This window comes from Schistocerca gregaria, chromosome 3 (assembly GCF_023897955.1).
Source record: "Schistocerca gregaria isolate iqSchGreg1 chromosome 3, iqSchGreg1.2, whole genome shotgun sequence".
NCBI classification, from domain to species: Eukaryota; Metazoa; Arthropoda; class Insecta; order Orthoptera; family Acrididae; genus Schistocerca; species Schistocerca gregaria.
Window position 1 is genome coordinate 708,752,485 of NC_064922.1, and position 23,398 is coordinate 708,775,882.

Genomic DNA, 23,398 nt, shown 5'->3' on the forward strand with positions numbered 1-23,398 from the left:
TTAGGGACACTGTTGTTCCTGGAGTATCGGCGAGGACCATTCGCAACCGTCTCCATGAAGCTGGGCTACGGTCCCGCACACCGTTAGGCCGTCTTCCGCTTACGCCCCAACATCGTGCAGCCCGCCTCCAGTGGTGTCGCGACAGGCGTGAATGGAGGGACGAATGGAGACGTGTCGTCTTCAGCGATGAGAGTCGCTTCTGCCTTGGGGCCAATGATGGTCGTATGCGCGTTTGGCGCCGAGCAGGTGAGCCCCACAATCAGGACTGCATACGACTGAGGCACACAGGGCCAACACCCGGCATCATGGTGTGGGGAGCGAACTCCTACACTGGCCGTACACCTCTGGTGATCGTCGAGGGCACACTGAATAGTGCACGGTACATCCAAACCGTCATCGAACCCATCGTTCTACCATTCCTAGACCGGCACGGGAACTTGCTGTTCCAACAGGACAATGCAAGTCCGCATGTATCCCGTGCCACCCATCGTGCTCTAGAAGGTGTAAGTCAACTACCCTGGCCAGCAAGATCTCCGGATCTGTCCCCCATTGAGCATGTTTGGGACTGGATGAAGCGTCGTCTTACGCGGTCTGCACGTCCAGCACGAACGCTGGTCCAACTGAGGCGCCAGGTGGAAATGGCATGGCAAGCCGTTCCACAGGACTACATCCAGCATCTCTACGATCGTCTTCATGGGAGAATAGCAGCCTGCATTGCTGCAAAAGGTGGATATACACTGTACTAGTGCCGACATTGTGCATGCTCTGTTGCCTGTGTCTATGTGCCTGTGGTTCTGTCAGTGTGATCATGTGATGTATCTGACCCCAGGAATGTGTCAATAAGGTTTCCCCTTCCTGGGACAATGAATTCACTGTGTTCTTATTTCAATTTCCAGGAGTGTATTAACGTTGACACAGCAGTACTAGGAACCGTGTTATCGGCCGTGGAACGTTGCTGGCTGCTCGGCCACTACTCACCGCCAGAGGCAGTGGCAGCCACTTTGCCGTGGGATACGGAGCTCGTTGTGTGTCTGCAACATTGTTGTCTTGCCGCCAGAGTGTGTACGTATACAGTTTGTGCAATTGACGGAGTTTGAGAGAGGGCGTATAGTGATCCTGCGAGTGGCCATGTGGACGTACCGCAGAATTTCGACCCACATGGGGTGTGAGGTCTCCACAGTGCATCGATGTTGTCGCCAGTGGTCGGCAGAGGATGCACGTGGCCGTCGACCTGGGTCTGGACAGCGGCGAAGCACAGATGCACGTCAAGACCGTCGCACCCTACTAAGTGCCGTACCGAGCCGCACCGTCACTTCACAGCAACTTAGAGAGACCGTTGCTCCAGAGGTATCAGCGAGAACCACTCGCAAACGTCTCCATGAGGCGGGGCTACGGTTCCGCGTACCGTTAGGGCATTTTCAGCTCAAGCCCCAACATTGTTCAGCCCACCCCCAGTGATATCTCAATAGACGTTTATGGAACGATGAATGGAGAAGTGTCGCACATCCATGCCCGAGAGAGAACCTCCAAAGGGGGCAGCCGCGCGAACTGTGGTAAGGCGCCCCTGACCGCTCGGCTACCCCGCGTGGCTGAGCACCAGAATTAGGAGTATATACGACAGAATAACAAAGGGCCAACAGTCGGCGTCATGGTGTGGGGAGCAATATCCTACACCAGCCGTACTCCTCTGGTGATCGTCGAGGGAACATTGCACAGTGCACGGTACATTCAAATCATCAAACCCGTCAATCTACTGTTCATAGACCGGCAAGGTGATGTCCTTTTCCATCAGGACAATGTTCGTCCACATGTATCCAGTGCCACACAACGTGCTCTTGAAGGTGTACGTCAACTACCCTGGCCAGCACGAAATATGAATCTGTCCTCAATTGAAAATATTTGTAACCGGGCGAAACGTCACCTCGCGCTGTTTTCACTTCGGGCTCGAACTCTGGCACAACTGAGGCACCAGGTGGAAATTACATGCCGGCAATTCCACAAGACTACACTCTCCGTGGGAGAACTGCAGCCTGCATTGCTGCAAACGAAGGATACACACGGTACTGGCGCTGACATTGTGAACGCTCTGTTGTCGTACTCACGTGGGTAACGCTCTATGTGTTTGATATGTGTTGTATGCATCCCCGAGAAACTGCCAATAAAATATCCCCTGTGATGGGGCGACGAATTAATGGTGTTCGTTTTCCATTTTCCATTAGTCCAGTTAATCTGAATGTAACCAATTATTTCGTTAAGTACGTATGTGTGAATAGTATTTTTTGATAGAATACATAAATACGATCTAATGCCATTCTACTACTTTTGTCGGGAAGACACAGCTTCTTCATCATTTCACTGAGCAGGTATCATGATGCGCAGCTCACTTTTTTTGTGGGAAGTAATCAAACTGGGGATCACAAAGAAAAAACAGAAAAATAATAAAAAATACTAGACTTCACTTCAGGTTAGATTTTTGAAATAAATGCTACAACCGCAAGTTCCATATAAACTGTCTTACACTATAATTAAAAAATATATTAAAAGTAACCTTAATTGTTAAATGAAGCAGATAAAAATTCATCTCTGAATGAAAAAGGGGTGACTGTCCATATACTCGGGTAAGGAAAAAGACATCTTGGCTGCTTTTAAAATGTATTATATAATTGGTCAAAACAATGAACTCGGAGTCGTAACTGTATATCCTGCTCTGATATATCAGGTGCTGTGTGAGGTTGTCTTTCGGAACGCCGAGATGATTAACGCACAAGTGCTTTGGGTGCTACTGTGCTCACGGAAAAAAAATAAGTAAAAAAACCATGGTTACCCATGCAGGGTGACAATTATTAAACCATGTGAAAAAACGTAAGTTAGTTACAAACTACAGCGCGCACACACTTTATTTAACATGTAGAAGTCACTACAGACATTCGGATGTAAGTTGTACATGTTCGACATTACAGATGATATGGCGCAAACGAATAGCGAAATTCTACATCACCCGCTGAAGTGTCGGGACATCGCCACGGTCGATGACCTCCTAATGAATGTTTTCAGCTCAGCAATGGTGCTGGGGTTATTTTTGTACACTTTTTCTTTAATGTAGCCCCCTAAGAACGTTATTACACGTGTTCCTAACTGGAGAATATGGCGGCCAATCTATGACGGTGCCAGTGGCCTCTGGGTACCACAGTGCCCGAATGCGGTCCTCAAATGCTCGTCCAGGACATCAAACACTCTCCTCCTTCGATGGGGCGAGCTCAGCCTTGAGTGAACTATATCTTTTCGAAGGCAACGCCTCTCTGGATAATGAGGATGAAACCATCTTCCAAAACCTTCATGCAGCGTTGGGTAGTCACCGTGCTATCAAGGAATATCGCACTGATTATTCCGTGACTGGACGATGGCAAAATGCGTATTGTCAGCTCCCGAAAAGCGTGAATTCTGCTTATTGACGAACCCATCCATTTGAATGTGTGCTTCTTCTTTCAGCGAAACCATGCATGGGCATAGTAGTTCCCATCATGCTCCGCGGCCAGCCGTGCAGTCTGAACGTCCTAATAACGCCCGTTCAGAAGTTATCATGATTTCAAGTAGTTCAGTGGTTGCCACCCTGCACACATACCCAGTAATTAATAATAAACGCTGAGAGAGAGGAAAGGGTCAATACTTACATTAGACTGTGCGAGCTATTTTTTTTCGAATACCAAATTGCAGTGTCCGTCTTGTGAAGAAGTACGATGCCATGTTCTTTCTGACTTGCATGCCTGTCCGGAGCAACGCTGCATCGTGCTTCTTCGCTACACCGGCAATGCAATTACTCATTTGTCGGTCGATACCAGGTGTGTGACATGCAAATAAAGTGTCTCCCCTGAAAGCGAACATCATTAATGGACTGTACGAGCATAGGTACGACACATGAAGGACGACATATGGAAGTTTCGGTATATTCATGAGACATGCTCTGATAGGCAAAGCAGTTAAGGCAAGCGCTCGCTTAAATTGGTAAACTTGGGTTCTAGTCATTCCACTATTTAGATCAAAATGGTTCATATTCACAAATGCGAATACATTTCAAGTCCGTTTCTTCCTGTCTATAAGTGGCGGACCTCTATTACTGCTACAAAATAACTGTCCTTTCAGGATGACCTATCCAGTGTAAATGCCGAAATCTTCTGATGACTAGCAGATTAATGATGGAGGTGGGAAACTGAACTATTAAAAGGGGCACTACTGGTTTGGACTAGTATCGTTGCAAGCTGCTCTGAAATAACGTCAGCCACCATGGATAGACATCTTAGGTTCTGACATCTTCACTGACATGGATCATTGGCTTGAAATTTGACATCAGATGTCTGTACTATAGTCGGCCACCTTGAATTTTTAACTGAGTGTCCGCCTTGGAATCTTACACGTTCGATTTTAGGCTATGTACATAGCACAGGTGACCTACATCTATTGTGATCCCAGGGAAAAACCCTGTGCTATATTGCAAATCTGACACTGATGTGGAGAGAGAAGAGTATTTTAGGCAATTTTCATCGGCTATATAAAACTACGAGGATTTTTACAGTAAAAAAACCGCTATGAAATTTCGTTCCACGACTATGCAGAGGTGGAGGGACTGGTAAAATTATGGGTAAATTCACAGCCTAGAATACAAAGATTGGTCAAGTGGTATCAAATAAGCATGTAATTATTATATGAGACAGTCGCCGCATCAGCCGTGAATGTTATTGGGAACGAGACGTCACATAACACATAGGACAAAATTGTTACTAAATTCTATGCACATTCATGCTGCAAGTCGTCGTTGGTTAGGTAGTCTAAATATGGGCTATTGGCCTTCTTACCTGAGATAAATTAATGAGATACCATCCAAAATACGTAATTAGGAATTCAATGAAAACTAAGTGCAACAAGAGTCCAGCTACTTCCATTTGTTACGTTAAAGTGACTCACAAATAATGTGACAACCAATAACACTTCTAAAATGAAACTGCGTCACATCTGACTGGTGCAAGACACTAATAATCATGTATCAAAATGAAAGAATTACATTTGTGAAGTTATGATACGATTGTCGTGATATTAGTGATAGAGGAAGAAATGTGTTGCATCTGCGGCTGGAGTTGGAAGGACGTTGGTCTTACGAATCTAAAAACAAGCCCTAGGAGTGAACGTTGAAGTTAATGGAATTCAACAAAAATGACATTTCTGCCCCCAAGGATCATGTTACTGTACCGCCTCAGTCTCAACACACCAGTCTGGAGATGGAAGCTGAAGCAGCTGCAGAATCACTCATTGGCAGTGCACCAATGACTTACACATGCAGCTTAGTTCAAGTCAGTCGAAAATCATTATAAATCCCTCACATCGTCTACTCGTGTTCCCTGGTGACGATAAAGACCATTAAAAAAGTAGTCTGATGGTGGAGGCTGCTGGTAGGGAACAATCCTAGAGTTGAAGTGGTCTTGTACTTACTGATTCTTATAAAAGAAGACTCGTATTTTTATTCCTGAACTGTTTACTTTGTTGACATTGATTTGGATTGGGTTGTCTGAGTGCAGAACGGTTAAAAGATTTCTTAAAAGATACTGGTAACCTTGCCAGCGTTTTGCTTTAGGCACTTAATCACTAATGCTCTTCCGACAATCTCATGCTGAAGAAAGCAGTCTCACTCTCTTTCAAATTCTTCCCGTGGCCATGAACTGGGATATTGGTTCCTCCCATTAATTTGCACTTTAATTACGAAAGCAAATCTTGGCAGATCCTACGTTGCATAAACGTTTAGTTGTTGTGAAAACAACGTTCGGCGACACTCGGCACTTACGAAGATGTTTGAAAATGTGAGGTCCTGTTACGTTTTCTAGATACTATCCAAGACATACGAGGCATTCCAAGGAAACACAGCTTTATACTTCTTGTTCATGATCCGTGCACGGCTCATGTTCATGCCACGTATTGTTTGTCATCTTCTATTACGGGACTGCCGCCTCGCTTCCTTATTTCATTTACTTGGAGTCATCAACTTCCTGCCTTACTTGCCTGTGAGTGGCAGTAGCAGAGCGTATGCATAAGTGCACTGTCGTACCATCTCTCGAGCGACAAATAGTATTTCCGGGTCGTCGTCTGTCGAGAGTTGAGTCCGGACACAGCACCAGCGCACACGGGCACAGAGCCCCAGTGAGCTCCTCACAGCCATTACCAGCGGGACAACTGTTGGTTGGTCATTCGGTCGTTCGTCTCCTCCACATGTATTTGGGTCGGTTCCTTCCTGTGCAGGGATTTCGGTTGTGTTGCTCTGCGTGGTTGGGTCCGAGCCAGTATCTCCGGGAAATCGTCCGTCCCAAAGAAATCAGTGAGTTGGAGTGGCACCAGCAGGTCAGTCACGACGGAGCAGCAGTCGCGGACGGGCCAGCAGTCCCGTCGATCGGCTGGCGTGGAGCAGCAAGAAGCCCCCACCGAGCGAGCTGGCGCAGTGGTTAGCACACTGGACTCGCCTTCGGGACGATGACGGTTCAATCCCGTCTCCGGCCATCCTGATTTAGGTTTTCCGTGATTTCCCTAAATCGTTTCAGGCAAATGCCGGGATGGTTCCTTCGAAAGGGCACGGCCGATTTCCTTCCCAATCCTTGCCTAACCCGAGCTTGCGCTCCGTCTCTAATGACCTCGTTGTCGACGGGACGTTAAACACTAACCATCACCACCAAGAAGCCCCCGTCACGCAGAGTCAGGCTGGAACCACTGGAAGTGTGCACGCGTGGCTGGAGTGTGAGGTACTGCTTGCGAGTGCTACAAAGTTTGTCACCCACCGATCTTGGACATAGAAATTGAGCCTCACTTAATTTACTATCGAGCCTCAACTGTTTACAATTCTTCGTTTAGTTCAACAGCTGAGGTGTTGTTGGTCGTTGTGGGCGCCAATATTGGGTGTGTCGTATTGAAATCTTGTGGTTGTTTTGCTGGTTGCGCGGAGCGGAAATGATTTGGTTGATTGGTCGGTCGGCTGTCTGTCGGTTGGGTTGCCTTCCGATTAAGAGATTGGTGGTCAGGCTTCCTGTCTCGCCTAAACGGACGCTACTGATACAATTCCAGGGCGATCGTTGGACTTCTGAGCGCCGTTCCGTGTCTGTTACATAGTAACTTCCCTGTTTGAGTTTTAGTTATTTGGTTGATGTGTGGCCTTCAGCCGAGTTTTATGTATCTTGAATTAATGTTCTTGTCTTGCCCTTAAGGGATGAGATTGTTGTTCTGGTAGAGGCCCTCAGCCGAATTTGCATAAGATCTTTAGAGGCCTTAAACTGTTAAATTATTGTGTTGATGTGTGGCATTCAGCCGAGTTTTAATAACTCTTAAATTAATGTTCTTAAGTCATATGGTCGTCACATTTCTGTATGGGGCCTTCGGCAGAATTTGCTTCATTTGTTTTAAAATTAGGCCTTATGCTGTTGGATTGAAACACTTCTCATGGCTTAATATGCAGCCTCCAACGGAGTTACATTAAAAGTGCTACGGCCTTCAGCCTATTTAGATGGAAGATTTAGAAAATACTTTTGGTTGACTCCTCCAAAAGAGCCTTCTATGTAAATTTCATACTTAGGTCTTGCATCTTGGATTTTGAGTGTGGCCTTCAGCCGATCTAAAGTGAATCAAAGAAGATCCATTACTACTTTGAGTGTTTTGCATTGTTGTGTTAAATTGTGTGGGGACAAATAATGTCTATATGTTGAGTGCAACTGACAGCAACCTCATTTTGGCCCCTTTCCACAGCCTAATCCTCTCTGGCCAACTAGCGTAGGCATTTCAGTTCACAATATGTTACTCCTCTCTCCAAGTCCAAGTGGTGAAAACAGTGAACAGACGTTCAGCCTGACAAGCTTGCCCACAAACACGTCTCCGACGATTGTCAGGTTGAAGGCAGATGTGACACTCATCGGTGAAGAGAACGTGATGGCAATCCAGAGGGGTCATTTGGGGTGTTGTTGGGCCCATCTGCACCGCGCTGCATGGTGTCTCGTTTGCAAAGATGGACCTCGCCTTGGATGTCGTAAGCGAATTGGGGAGTATGGGGTTATAGTTCCATCTGAGTTTTCCAATTGTACCCACTCACCTCGTAAATCCAATCGTCATTCACTTCTTCCCTTGCAGTCTAGGAACAGCAGCTTGAGTATTGCTGCAATAAAAGATAACTAACAAAGGGAACAAAGGAGTGCCAATCTTCAAAATTCAAGTTTTAGCCTAGTATAATACATTGGCGTATTTTGAACACTTGCGCTACAGATGGCTGCACTGTTACACTCTTCACAAAATAACAAATACGTTGATACACTGATACATACAGTAACACTACGCCACAATACATTATCCAACAGTGCAATCCAGATGCGGCGTTCGTGGCAATAAAGGTAACCCAAGTTTCATTTACCGGCGCGGATGAGATGCTCGCGGGCATCTAATCATGCTCTCGCGATTGTTCTCGTGGTTTACGACTTCGCGAACCGCTGATTAAATCTCGTGAGGTACACAGCATCAGACACGTTTATAGTTACTAAATGTACTTGTTCTCTTAGCCTGATTCCTTAACATCTTCACACCACCCACACGGTTAGAAAGCCACCTCGTAACTCCCTCTTCATTCTGGAGCGAAAAAACAAAGAAGCGATCATAGCGGTATTACCATAATCGATATCAGTGCTACTCGATACATGCTTACAAAATCGGGAGTGAAGTTGCCCATCACGCAGCCTATTGCCCACAGCTTGAGGGTTAACACTACGCCCTGTGGCACCACGAAAACCATTATTCAACATGGTGGCATTGATGTCAGGGTTCCTCCGACCTATAATCCGATCGGTAGCGGTCATCCCCTGCAGTAGTATCACTTGAGAGGCCAGAGCGAGGCAAGTCATCGACAGTTCCTGTCTCTCTGTATCTCCTCCATGTCCGAACAACATCGCTTTGATTCACTCCGAGACGCATGAACACTGCCCTTGTTCAGTGCCCTTACTGGCACAAAGTAACAATGAGGACGCGATAGAACCGCGGTAGTGACCGTCTAGGCATGGTTGAACTACAGATAACACGAGCCGTGTACCTCCTTCCTGATGGAGTGACTGGAACTGATCGGCTGTCAGAACCCTTCCGTGTAATAGGCGCTGCTCATACCTGGATGTTAACATCTTTGGGCGCGGTTAGTGATATCTCTGAACAGGGACTCTGTCTGTGATAAAATATCCACAGTCAACGCCTATCTTCAGGACTTCTTGGAACCGGGGTCATGCAAAACTTCTTTTTATCTGTGTATTAGTAATATGATATTTTTGGAACAAACAGTCACATAACAATACACCATGCAGAAATATAATAGTTGCACACTATATAGTTCTTCATCTGAATACATTACACAATAAATTTAGATATTAAGATCTGCGGAATATTTACACGTGAAATTATTACAAATAGTGACGCATTTAAAAAACTATTCCTTGTACTAGCAAACTTTGTTGATTTGTAAATAAGCATAATCTACAGCCATACTACATGGAAAATCTTACGATGTAAACATTGTACCAAGAGAATCTTTAAAATTAATGGACTAGTAATGAGAAATAGGGGAAAGACCATATTATTGGTTATTGTGGTTTGTGTATTTTCGGTTTATTGAGCTGGTATCGTTAACATAAAGATAATGGCGGAAATTGGCACTATCAGAAGCTTGAGGGGTGTACCTTATTGTAAGGGAGTCAACACTCACAACCGTATGAAGTACTTTGGACAGATGAACGTATCATAGGTAACTGCAGGTTAGTGTGGATGGATTAGACACACTCCTGACAAAGTACAGGGATAGCCTTTCAAAACACACGAAAGGACTATTCCATTGTCCTATTCCGAGTATTATAAACAGTGGAGAGCTTGCAAACAGAGAACCTTGATGACTGGATTATAAATTTTATTCAGTTTCACGAGACATAGGTACATATGCTCTTACATTAAGGATGAAGACATAATTTTTCACGTCGTGAAAGAAAGGATCACAAAATCAACACAGGAAAGATAGTGGCGGGCCGTATCAAACAGTACAATAAATTTTGAGTGGACCATTAATTATTATCGGTCATTGCACGTTTTCAAAAACAGCGACATCTTCCGGTCCCCTTTCTGGCTTGCGCAAACATGTGTCGTTATGCTCGAGGAACGTCTACAAAAAGTTAAAAGTGTACGAAAAACATTCAATAAGAATGTTCGCACAGCGTCGTGGAAGGAATTAAGAAACCTTAAGCTGCCAAGATAAGCTATATTCTAGGCAGCACTGTCTATATTGGAAGCTATCAAGTGCGATGGGTGTGAGGTTCGTAAAATTATAGCTATTAGCTTAGACTAGAAGTAACCGAAAACCATCTCCTATGAACGTTTGAAATATCAATTAGGTATTATAAACATTGCACCATAAAACAGACTCTAATCTCTTGCGGTATTACCTCATAAACGAATGGCATTTTATAACGACCACGAAAGTCTGGGTTAAGTTCCTGGAACGATATTTTCGTGGAACAATACATACACTTAATCAAAATTAACAAAATTATTTTACATCACAAATTAATCAGTTAAGAGTGGTATTATCGACAAAAAATAGGAACCATATATGATGATGGTGAAATAAAATTGCGGACCTGAATACACAGTTACTGTGGATTTTCAACGTATTCTACTTCCAAATACATCACATACAAATGATAATGTTGATTTATCCGTAGTTTTTCTTCTATGTTCGACTCAGAATTGATAGACACAATTTAGCTTCTTATCGCTGATGCTACTGTGGAATCTTTCTAAATATTCTGAAGTGATTTAGATCTATGTTCTCAAAGCAGTCATCTATGACAACTCTGTCTAGTACTGAATCGAGGTTGCCAGAATTAGTTAATGTTATAGCAAATCAAATATCTCAAAATAAGAGCCTCATTTTAATTTTTAATACATCCAGTAACAACTAAAAATGCATCGCAGATTATAACAGAGTAGAACTTTGTATTCGTTTGGTTTTATTTAAAAAAATGAGGGACACATCGTAGGAGAAATTGACGTAGCAACCGTAAATTTTTCTGCACATCAGCTGACTGAAATTAATATAAACTCTAGCTACTGAATCATACTTAACTGCGGGAAAATAATAACTGCATACTGACAGCGGAAATATATTGTCAACGTAAGGATGTCATGATCAGAATTAGGTTTAATAGGAGGTTGTAGCATCGAAACCATAGCTAGGACAGTCACCTACTCTTCCTTCATGATGTAAGTAGTCACTAGTGAGTCTAACACTATTTATAGTTACAGAACTTTGATTCCATTGAAACACGTGACCATGGAAACTGTAGTACATTTCAGAAAAGGGGCAGGGATCAGCAGTCAGTCGTAATTAAAATTTAAATTTGTCCCGAAAGTATAGATTGCAGATACTGCTCAGTGTTAAGAAGATAAAAGAAAATATGCAAGAATAACTAATTAAGATATGAAAAAATAACCCAAATTGTACAACAGAAGAGACAAAATTGGGTAATATGCACTCGTCCAGTGAACCTTTTGTTTACAGAGCAGTACAACCAATCGCAACCTACGTGTTATGAGTCGAGCAACGATCTCTAGACCACTAACTTCAGGCATGGGGATCTCCAATTCTGTTCTGCTGGCTGATATTTTATCAACAACCCTGAAAACAAGCTTTTCATTGAAAATCGCAATTAAACAGAAAAGATGGAGTGGCTTGCTACACGTACGATAACGATGCACTTTCGTTGGTCAAACATAACTATGAAGTTATTAATGATCTTTAAGTTCAATGACACACACGATAAAATCAAGTTTACACGTGAAGTGAAACTCAATGGCACCATTGATTTTATAGATTAGAATATCAGGAAAGGCAATGGAAAACGAAAAATTCTTGCTACGCTATTGCAAGCTATCATTCAAGACAGCCAAACAAACAAGAAAATGCCTAAAGAAATTAAAAGGTATTAGCCAACCAGTTCCAACGAAAGGTTTATTTAGTGCTTGTCATAGGTTTCGATATTCATAAAATTATCTTATTCAGAATGAGTGAGCCCACAGAGGCTGTGGTCTGCCACTGCGAATTTCTCCGTCTGGCCGAGGCTAAGGCGCCTCACATGTCCTGACTGGAGCTGCGAAATACGTAGTTACGTCTGGCCGATATACTGCTTGCTACATTCGCAACTTTGAAGACTCTAGATGTCCGTAGAAGCAGTTTTTCTTTCATCTAGCCAAGCATATTTTTGATTTTATCCGATGAGCCGAAACGATTTCCAGACGTTTTATGTCTTCCTCTGCATCTTCTTCCGTTTACTTCGTGCTCGGCTGGAGAGGGTCTTATTTGTGTCTCCGAGTAACCGTTCTTGCGAAAGGTTTCTCTGCAATGCTGAAACTCGGGGGGTGACTCCTCTTGTGGCATATTTCTCATGCTCTGTGCGACAGAGTGGTGAGCAAAGATTTGCTGTATGGTGGCAGCTATTGGCTATGTAGATAGAGGACCATGTGTGTCTTTTTTTTCTATAGGGCAGCGTGCCATCAGTTTTAGTCTTTACCATGATACTGAGGACAGGCAGGCATATGTTTTCTTTTACTTCCATGGTGAGCTTTGTATTGCCATGTACGCTGTTAAGATGGTCAAGAAATTCATGCAAGTTTTCGATTCCCAGTGGCCACACCACATGTGTGAAGTCCACGCGTTGGTTTGAGACGCGTGGTTCTGAGAGTCGTTCGTTCGAAATGTTCCATATGTAGTTTTGCAGTGCCTGGCGCAATAGGGGATCTAGCGACTCCGTCCAACTGCTGGTAGAACTGTCCACCAAACTGGAGTACATGGTAGTGAGCGCAAGGAGGAACAGGTCAATATTGTCTTCGTCAAAGTGGCTACGTAGTAATATAAAGGAGTCCTCTAGCGGTACCCGTGTGAAGAGAGACCTGACATCGAAACTGACTAGGAGATCACAATTATCCAGATGTATCCCCCCAAAGCACCTTCACAAACTGGGTTTTTGACATGGTACGTGCAACAACCCACGAGAATTTTTAGTAACCGCTTCACATGTTTCACTATTTCATGTATTGGTGAATTTATCGTGTTCACTGTTGGACGTAGTGAAACTACCTTCTTGTGTATCCATGGGACAGAGCCCTCTGACGACATCCTTGTCAATTTTTGAGAGGTCTAGGAGTGAGACGGTCTTCCTAGCCACAGCTGGTATAGGATCTATCTCTACTGGATTGTAAGTTGGGTCTTACAACAGCATCTCAATCTTCTACGAGTACTCAACTCTTCGTAGCTACACCGTCGCATTTACTTTGTCAGCTGCTAGGACGATTGTATCTTCGTCTACGCGTTCTGCCGTGGACATGTCTGTTATCATTATTTTTTTGTTTGTCAATAGCCACGCAGGTCTCCCTACTTGCCTCTTCGTCGGTCTCGGAGGGAAGCCACTGAATGACATGCTCCACGCTGCTGGTGACCTATCGTTTAGGTAAAACATTTAATCCTGTTGACAGCACGGACGTTATCGTCTCGTCAAGCTCTTTTACAGTCAAATTCATCATGGTCCTCGAATCCTTGGTGTCTATACTTCGCATGCATGTCATCAGAAGTCGGTGCAACTTTTTGTGTTGTTTCAAGGTAGCTTTGCACTTGCAGATTTCATTGGAAGCGGAGTGTCACCACCTACCCCAATCCCATATGCAGTGCAATTGACTCACTGGCAGTCGTAGATGGCAGGAGAGGAGAGTTCTTCCGATTTTATTTAGTTAAAACCTTGTGATGCGTATGTGCCCCAGCACCAGTGTCGAAATAGCACGCTGTGCAATGCGTGTTGTGCTCTTCGTTGTGATAGGACACCACAGGTGAGCAATCAGAGGCATCACGTCTTCGTTCGGAGAACACTGTCAGAAAGCCAGTCGCCTACGCAAACTGGCCTTCTTCATTCGAAATTCCTGTAGCATTCCATACAGGATAGCTATATGGGAGTGCGGGCATATTTCGATGATGAAGTCTTTTTGCGTTGTCAGCCGAGTCAAGGGGTCGTTATGCAGCATTACTACAAGTTTCCTAACTATCATCATTAGGAGAAGTTTCAGGTTCATATCCGGTACGTGTCTTTATAGACGCTGGACTGTAGGCTCCTCTGCAACGGTTAGACCAACGGCGTGCTTCCGCATGGGGTGTCGTGAAAGGTGGCAGGGAGAATCGCGGACGGTGCTACGTCGCATTGGGGGGGGGGGGGGGAGGAGGGGGATATCGGGAGCAGATGTCAGCGTGTTGGAGGTTCCTGGCCTTTCAGGGTCCTGGCGTTGCGCTAGCTGCAAAGGCAGCAAGTAGAATGGACGGACAGCAACAGGACACGACTCCAGGACCCTCCAACACGCTCCCACCAACACTACCGGCCGCGACTGCCCCTACCACCATGCGCAACACCCCTTCCAGAATTGTGCTGTTGGTCCAGCCTCTGCAGACGAGACAGAGAAGCTTACAGTCCAGAGACTGTAAAGATATTAACTGGGCAAGAGTAAGACACGCCTGAAGATGACAAGTAAGAAATGTGTCGAAACGTTGCCGGAGTATGTCGCCTTGCCTCACCTGATAACCCGGGAAGACTTCAACATCGAAAATTTACCGACAAAGTCTACGTTCCCAGGTATTATGACAATCGTGGTAATAACAATTTGATGGCAAATTTTCCATGCGTTAGTTATCAAAGGTAGTGAAACAGAACAATGATAGATAATCATTTGTTTTAGAGCACGTCAATACCAAATGGCGATCTGTGTGTCTTGGGCATTGACAACTCGCACTGTATAAAGGAGTTGATCGGAAGCATGTCCATGTGGCCTTGTGTAGGTTTATTACGTAACAGACATTTTGTAATTTTAGTAGATGACCCTCTGTTTTTAAAGCCATAGCATCCCATCTACTACATGATCCTCTCCCCTGGATTGCCTTCTTTGTACGTTTTCAACCCCCTCGCCACATTTAACAATTTTACTAGAGCATGCCGTTTATATTTAGTGTTTTTAACTCCAACATATGCCAGTTTAAAATAATGACTGCAACTGTGAAAGCCAGTCGCTGTGGCTGAGCGATTCTAGGCGCTTCAGTCCGGAAACGCGCTGCGGTTACGACCGCAGGTTCGAATCCAGCCTCGGGCATGGATGTGTGTGATGTCCTTAGGTTAGTTAGGTTTGAGTCGTTCTAAGTCTAGGGGACTGATGACCCCAGATGTTAGGTCCCATAGTGCTTAGAGCCATTTGAGCAACTGTGAAACACAGTATCTGATATGTGGTACTGAGTAAATAATACAGGTTGCGGGTGCAACTTCTTAGGTAAATTCTACATATATTTACAATTCTTTTTATTTTATTCTTATTCTAAAATGTATTCGATTGTAAATATTCACATCGGTTAGGAATATTAACACTGCCCTTTTTGATTGTAGGTACACCATATAATCGTCACATCATGCTAATTCTAACACTTAAGCACATTAGTGCCACAAGCAGTGTGGCAAGGAGGTAACGGGTCGTGAATGAGCTGACACAGCTCTTTCTTATGTGTGGCGTCATATTACAGATGAGACAATTGCACACGTTACATTTCATCTTCCGTTTCAGATCATACCCCGAGTTCATAAGATATTTTCCAGTAAGATCTGGAATGTGTTGAAAATCTGAGGAATACCATATGATTTTTTCAGATGCACGTGTTCTTTAAGGAATTGCTGTTGCTTTTCAGAAAAGAAAGAAGTGAATACTCAAAGAACTTGCCCATCTGAATATTACCGTTTGTCGAAAACTTTATTTCAGTATAAGGAATCAGTTATAAAATGTAGCGTGCAAGTTAACCAAGGCAGCCAATACCTTTTAACTTTACATAGTAACGTCATTGAACAGTGTATGGGAGGAATACCGCTATATCTCATCAGCCTGCCCGGCGCGAGGCTGAGCTGTGCAGTGCATGGCATGTGCAACTACGACCTTGGCTGTGGCGTCCCGCAGTGGTTCTGGTGTTGGCTGGTGCAAGCATGAGGAGGTGTGCGGAAGGGCGCCGCGGGGGCGCGGCAGCGCGGCCTCGGCCACTCACCGGTGCAGGTGCCCATCCAGACGTCGATGGCCTTCACGTAGCTGACCTGCGGCAGCCCGCTCTGGATGCCTACAACATGCCGAGAGCACTGCTCTAGCGGAGCTGGACCACACACCCGACCGCCGGCTGCAAAACATCAGTGTACCCCAGCACTACACAATAGGGCACTGGACCACAAGTAAAGCCTCTCAACAAATATGCAGAAGGTCAAATTTCTATAATCAGAGGATCGAATATAAAGAATGGTGCATTCTCCTTCACGATGGATCATATCAGCAACCAGCAGGAGTGTCTCCCTCAGAAAATGGAAACCGTATAGACTTCTGTACGAATACCTGATCTACTGGCGATGTAAATCAGTAACATTTTCTCGAAATTCCAGCCGCTTGGAGTGATCAGATATTCATATTTTGAAGCGTTCTCCTGTGACATTGGTAAGTGGTGACTGCCTTAAGCTTGCAGTTTCATCTCTCATAATGCAGTGCTATTGTCACATGTGCCTTGTCTAGTGCCAAATAGTGTAATATTTTCATTTCGTCTACATGGTAACACAGCCGTATAAAGGCAGAGGCAGCAAGCAAATGAAAGTCATCATTTGATAATAAGGAGCACTCTTCTGAAAACTCGTATATATTTAACGTTTTGACTTGGCTGGAAGATCGGGAAAATTGGTTTCCCGTGTGGTAGCTTTCATTTTTAAATAACAAGGGATCTGAGGAACACGATACCGGTATTAAATCAGAATCATGTCATCATTTGCTACTGAAGATATACTGAAGAGCCAAAGAAACTGATACATTTGCCTAATATAGTGTAATAATACCCCAAACAAGCACGCAGAAGTGCCTAAACACTGCGTAGCATGGACTCGAGTAACGTCTGAAGCAGTGCTGGAGGGAACTGACACCATGAATCCAGCAGGGCTGTCCATAAACACATAAGAGTTGGGGGTAGTGGATATCTCTTCTGAAAAGCACGCTGTAAGGCATCCCAGATATGCTCAGTAATGTCTGGGAAGTCTGGTGGCTAGCAGATGCGTTTAAACTCAGTACAGTGTTCCTGGAGTCACTCTGTAGCAATTTTGGACGTATGGGGTGTCGCATTGTCCTGCTCGAATTGCCCAAGTCCATCGGAATGCACAAGGGACGTACGTGTAAGCTGTCAGAGGCGTTTCTATAGGTATCGGGGGTCCCATATCACTCTAGTTGCGCACGCCCTACACCAATACAGAGCCTCCATCAGTTTTAACAGTCCCATGTTGACATGCAGGGTCCATGTGTTGACGAAGCTGTCTCCATGCCCGAGCACGTACATCCTCTCGATATAATTGGAAACGAGACTCGTTCGATCAGGCAACATGTTACCAGTCATCAACCGCCCACTGTCGGTATCGACGGGCCGAGACGAGGAGTAAAGCTTTGTGTCGTGCAGTCACCACGGGTACACGAGTGAGCCTTCGGCTCCGAAATTCCATACCGATGATGGGTCGTTGAATGGTTCGCACGCTGAAACTTTTTGATTGCCCAGCATATAAATGTGCAGTAATTTGAGGGGAGAGTTGGAATTCTGTCACGTTGGACGATTCCCTTCACTCGTCGTTGGTCCCGTTCCTTTTCCGGCCACATCGATGTCGGAGATTTTATGTTTTACCGGATTCCTGATATTCAAGGTACACTCGTGAAATGGCCGTATGGGAAAATCCCCACTTTATTGCTGCCTCTGAGAAGCTTTGTTCCATCCCTTATTCGCTGACTATGTGACATTCAAACTCACATAAGTCTTGATAAACTGCCAGAGTAACAGCCATACCCGATCTAACAACTGCACCAGACACTGTTTTATATAGGCGTTGCCGACGCAGCGTCGTATTCTGCCTGCTTGTAATTCACTGTATTTGAATAAACATGTCTACACCAATTTCTTTGGAGCTTCAGAGTAAGTAGGTAGAAACGTATATGACACTCCGAGTTGTAGGTTTCACTAAACCCCCAGGGCCGTGACTTAATCCAGCACGGAGCAAGTATTGATAAAATTGCATGCACAGAGTTATCTATTAATTCTCTGTAATACACATATACCTGACCGCTGTATTTTGTCATGCGTCCACATATGATGCTAGCAGCCAGACAAGGTCATCATAATCCATCATCAATAAACATCACCATCACAATCGTTGTCAAAGTTTCCTTCTGAATTCATAAATTGTCCATTGTTTCTAAATGCTCTTCCCATTTGTTTCTCCAATCGTGTAGTTTATCCCGTATTGGAAATATTTGTAAAAGATTCTTTATTCGGACGTCTCAATTTATCTAGGGGTGTGTGCTTTAGTTGTGCTCTAAGGAATTTAATTTTTGTGGCTTGTTTAAGGCTACGTCTTTCTGCCTTAATATCCACGTTTCACTGCCATATAAAATAGCCGCCACTTGTATCATCTTCCACAGCTTCTGCTGTGTTTCCATCCGCGCTGTATTCAGTGTTGTTCCAACAGTTTCGCACATTATTGACATCTTACAAATTGTTTATATCTCTATCGTAAGAGTGGCGATATTCCAGACTAAATAACTAAAAAGTTCACCCTCTTTTAAAATTCTGTCGTCCAAGTCATCTTACTGGTTGTATGCGCAGGAATTCAATGGTTATTGATGTTGAGATAGATGTTTTGAAGTTAAATCCCTCACTAACCTTAAGTATTAAATAAATCGCTCTTTGATAATTACGTTCTGTATGTCGCATAACCGGTACATCTTCAGCGTGTGCTAGCATATTTTGAATGGTCCTTTCTAACATAATTCCAGGTGGCACCTACTTTTTCTATCTGTGTACGACATAATCCACAAAAATGTTAAAACGCATGCGTAATTATACACAGCCTTGTCTTACTTTCGCATTAATAACTATATTTGCGCCACTGTAATCAGATAAATTGAGGTTGTAGTAGGTGCCCTTATATAAGCTTTCCGTACACACTATTATGTGTTGAGGGAAGCGCCGCTTAGCCACGGTATTCCGAAGTTCATGCCTGTCTTCCTCATAGAAAGCCTCCTTCTCTACGTCTACAAATGAAATATAGGTCACAAAATGTTATTGATTTGTTTTCTGTATTAACTGTTGCATGGTAAAAACATTGTCAATGGAAACTCTCCCGTTTCGAAAATCATTCTCTTCTTCTTGCAAGAGTGGCTCTGCTAATGGCTTGAACCGGGTGTTTATACACCACCGTACAGTTTGTACGTTTCGTAACAGCTCTGTCGTATATAGGTTTACTTCTTTCGTCTTTCTTTACTATAGAAGAAACAGGTGCTGTTCACCATGTAGCCGGTAACCTAATTGTACGCCAGCAGGTGTCTGGTAAGTGAAAAAAAGCGCAGTTTGAGTGAACGTCCTATGGTTTTGAAGAGTTCTCTATTTATGAACTCAGGACTGTCTAATTTCGTGTACTTCTGTTTTGTTATTATTGTCCCCAGCTCTCAAAAATGGGTAACTGAATATTTTTTCTACTTCTCCTATTACATCTTCGGTATTGGTAGAAACGTCTGCCTCAGGGTGTTTGCTGGCATCTTATCACGATGTAATTTAATACGGTCACCTATCCAGCTCATCTCCTACGTTTTCTTAGGAAACGCAAGACTTCGAAACTTTTCGTTGATGTTTGTAACTGCGATAACTGCAATATTCACAATACTGCCGCCCGACACAGAAATTAATAACTGGTGTTTGTACATGTCCCATAATTCACTACACGTAATAAGACGTCCAGGAAAATCTGCGTAGGAAATGGATGTAAAATTGAGGAGAATTTTGGGGGTGAAAAAAAATGTTTGAACATTTACGTCGAAGAACGTATGATGCATTGTGCGGGTAGAAAAAACTGCAACAGGGGCTACTGAAAGCCATAACGAAATGGAAATTTTGTTTGTTATTACTTCAGGTTAGAGTTTACAATAGGACCCTCGCAGGTGGATGTACTTATACCATATGATAGGTGACAACAGGGTGAGTGGCAAATATTAAAAGATTTTCGAAACGAAAAGCGATATTTCAGGACGAAAGCAGAAGAATAGCGAGAAGCGGAGGAAAGACGCTAGTTACAAGGCAGCCTGAGGCAGACAGCGAAATACTGTCTGCGCAGGAGCATGAACTAACGAGCTCGAGAGACAGGCGCAGACGACTAAAGTCGTCTACCTGGAGAAGATGTAAGTACCAGAGAGCCTAATTAAGAACAGTCTCTCTGCAGGCAGACACGGGAGGCAGTAGCGTGATTTCTCTCTGAAGACTTCTCAATAGTTATTAAAAGAGTGTTTGGCTATGGGTTTACGTGCAAGCTCCGTACTGCTCTTGGACATTCGTACATGAGTTGAGAATTCATATATTGTCATATATATTTGGGCATAACAGTTTGATATAGATTGGAAAATATTAAAAAAATAAAAAGAGAGTAAAGTTATTAACTTATAAGATTCAGAGTTTCGACTGAAAATGCTTAGCGACTGGTGAGAAATGCTGCAGGAGTTGTCAAACCAGGCGAAACTTAATCAGATTATAGAGGTGCAAGACACTGCTAGCGCCCTATTAAAATGCACAGTAGAGTTAGCTCCATGTAAGGAGCGAGTGAGCCCCTTGTAGTTACCCGAGGACTGCGAGGAGACGGCGAGCAGCGTGGTGACGCCAAGCGTGGTGCGGCCCGGCACGGAGTCCACGTCCATCCAGAAGGAGACCCACGAGATGACGACGATGAGCATGGTGGGCAGGTAGCTCTGCACCAGGTGGTAGCCCACCGACCGCGACAGGTGGAACTCCGCCACCAGACAGCTGTAGTTGCCTGCGCAGGGCGGACACACAACTCACGACATAACAACTTTACCGTCACACATGTTTCTGTGATTCGCCAGTCTGCAAGTATTATAGTAAATAAGGAAGTCATTATCGGGTCCACAGGATCCCAAATAAAATAGTCTCCCTCTCCGTCTCCATCTCTATCTCTCTCCCTCTCTCTCTCTCTCTCCCTCTCTCTATCTGTTTCTCATTCTCCCTCTCTCTCTCTCTTACACACACACACACACACACACATACAGACACACACACTATATCGCCATGAGAACAACAATACTCAGAAACTTTGCACATAGGAAGCTACCCCAAAAGCCTAATTATTCCAGAAATAATATTCCTAATTATTCCAGAAATAGTTACACTCTTTCCTCAGGTGGGACAGAGTCGTAACAGTGACATAACAATTATTGTTTTATTGCTTCCAACATTTTTCTGCAGTCTACCAGTAGTTGCTTACCTTATAAACATCATCAAGTATTTCGCTTACAGTAGATGTTATGTATGCGAAAATGAAGAAGACGTTCATAAAACAGCAATACATATTTTTGCCAATCACGTTACTGCCCCAATATAACAGTTCGAAAAGAGTGAAGCGTTTCCGCATTTTTCAATGAGATAAGTGCAGATGCACATCACTGAGTCTGAAATATAGCATTATGATTAGCTCTTGTGACTTGTTGATAAAATCTCCTAGTAGTACTAGTTTGGATATTAAAATGGCTTTCTTTTTCCTTCATAGAATGATGAGTTATACTGACTTTGTTAACACCAACGTTACTTATAAATTAGTTCTCCTTTTCAGGACATTTTTGGTAACGTATTTATTTTCAACGTCTCCAAATTTATTATAATGCTCTTACTCATAATAGAAGCTCGTGACCTGTTACTGGGTACAAATACTTTTATCAATTTCTTCATACTTAAAAAAAAAATCACGAGTGCACGACGAAAGAATCGCCAACTGATAAACAAGTTCTACAGGAATTATGCAGTTTTGTTTTTTAAAACTCAGAAGAACCTGCTGCAAGACGATTGTCGCTCTCTTTTGTTCTCCCGAAACGAGTCTGTCAGAGATCTGTAGACTAGCTTTTATACAGTAGTGCCAACCAATACAGAGATGGTGCCATATCTTAACATACTTGAGAGGAAATTCATCGTTCTTAGTTACAGAGTAGAGGACTGTGCAGTTAAATAGTAAATGTGAGCATCTGGCGACTTAGAATTCGATATAAATACGAAAAATTACCTCCGTACAAATTACATCTTGTGGGTTATTGGATTATTGAATTCTCTCACTGAGTGGATGTGAATAGCTCCATCACACACTCAAAACATTTCTCTAGGCGTTGGTTAAGCCTTTCACACAGAAACATTATACATGCACTCTCCAAACTTCAGATGTGTTTCTTTACTTAGAGATAGAAGATGTACCACAAACTTTCATATTCCAAAGGGAAATAAGTTGTTTCCGTCAACGTTAAACTGTTAGGACACAGCATCTTATTTAGGGCATGGAGACGACCATACACTGATAAATCGCACGTCGCACCGGTCGACCGCAGCTACCATAGCAGTGCGCTTTCCTTTTGCGGCAGGCGGCAACTGGGTAGCTCTGCCGCACGTCAGCGGCCACTCTGTCTGGGGGCACGAATTAAACAAAGCTCAGTACTGCCTTGTACAGCGTCCGTGCACAGCTATCTCTCCCAATGCCTACTATGATTACACTTACAAATTATTCTGCCACGATTATTCAATTTCACCGTCACACACCGAGATGGTTGAGCACCCTGTCGTGCATTGCAGTTGTGGGACACTGACAATGGACTGGTGCACAAATCGATAACTTATGAACCTGATTCGAAATTGTGAAGTAATTTTATGAGATATACCCATTTTTCAAAGTGCGCATGTTTGAAAATCAGTAATAAGGATATGCATGTCGTAAGTCATATAGGTGAGTAGTCGGTTCCAGTGACGTTGTGCGACGTCCATTTTTCGCTGTATCAGAACGCATGACGTGAGACGATTAAGTGGGATATAGTTCAAATTTTACTACTTTCTACTCCACCGAAGTAAAACATTAGAATTTGTAAATGCTGCTATTACAGAAGAGGAAACGAGTTATGATAATGTAAAAAGTCTAAATTAAAGCTACATCCATCTCGTTCATGCCGCAGCAGGAGCACAAAATGAAAAACATTAAATGAACTCAGCTACGAAGACCTAAGGACGAACGCAAAGCTGAGATAGTTTCAAAAACTCTGGTACACTGCCACGTGACTCATGCGCAGAACACAAGTTTCATACAGAATTCGTGGAGTGACGAAAATATACAAGGAAAATCATCTCCTAAGGCTTATAACAAATGGGATTAACTTACCTACAGGCAAGTTGTAGCCTTGTATTTGAGACACCAGT

General features: G+C 43.7%; 1 protein-coding gene across 1 annotated transcript in view; it reads right to left on the reverse strand.

The window, feature by feature from the left end:
- Positions 1–23,398, reverse strand: part of LOC126355995 (glycine receptor subunit alpha-2-like) — a 651,703-nt gene that overhangs the window by 57,780 nt on the left and 570,525 nt on the right. Inside the window, exons 8-9 of the mRNA XM_050006618.1 lie at positions 20,778–20,969; positions 16,151–16,219 (exon numbers count right to left, since the gene is read on the reverse strand). Coding sequence (XP_049862575.1) covers positions 16,151–16,219; positions 20,778–20,969 — 261 coding nt within the window. The remainder of the gene's footprint in view (positions 1–16,150; positions 16,220–20,777; positions 20,970–23,398) is intronic.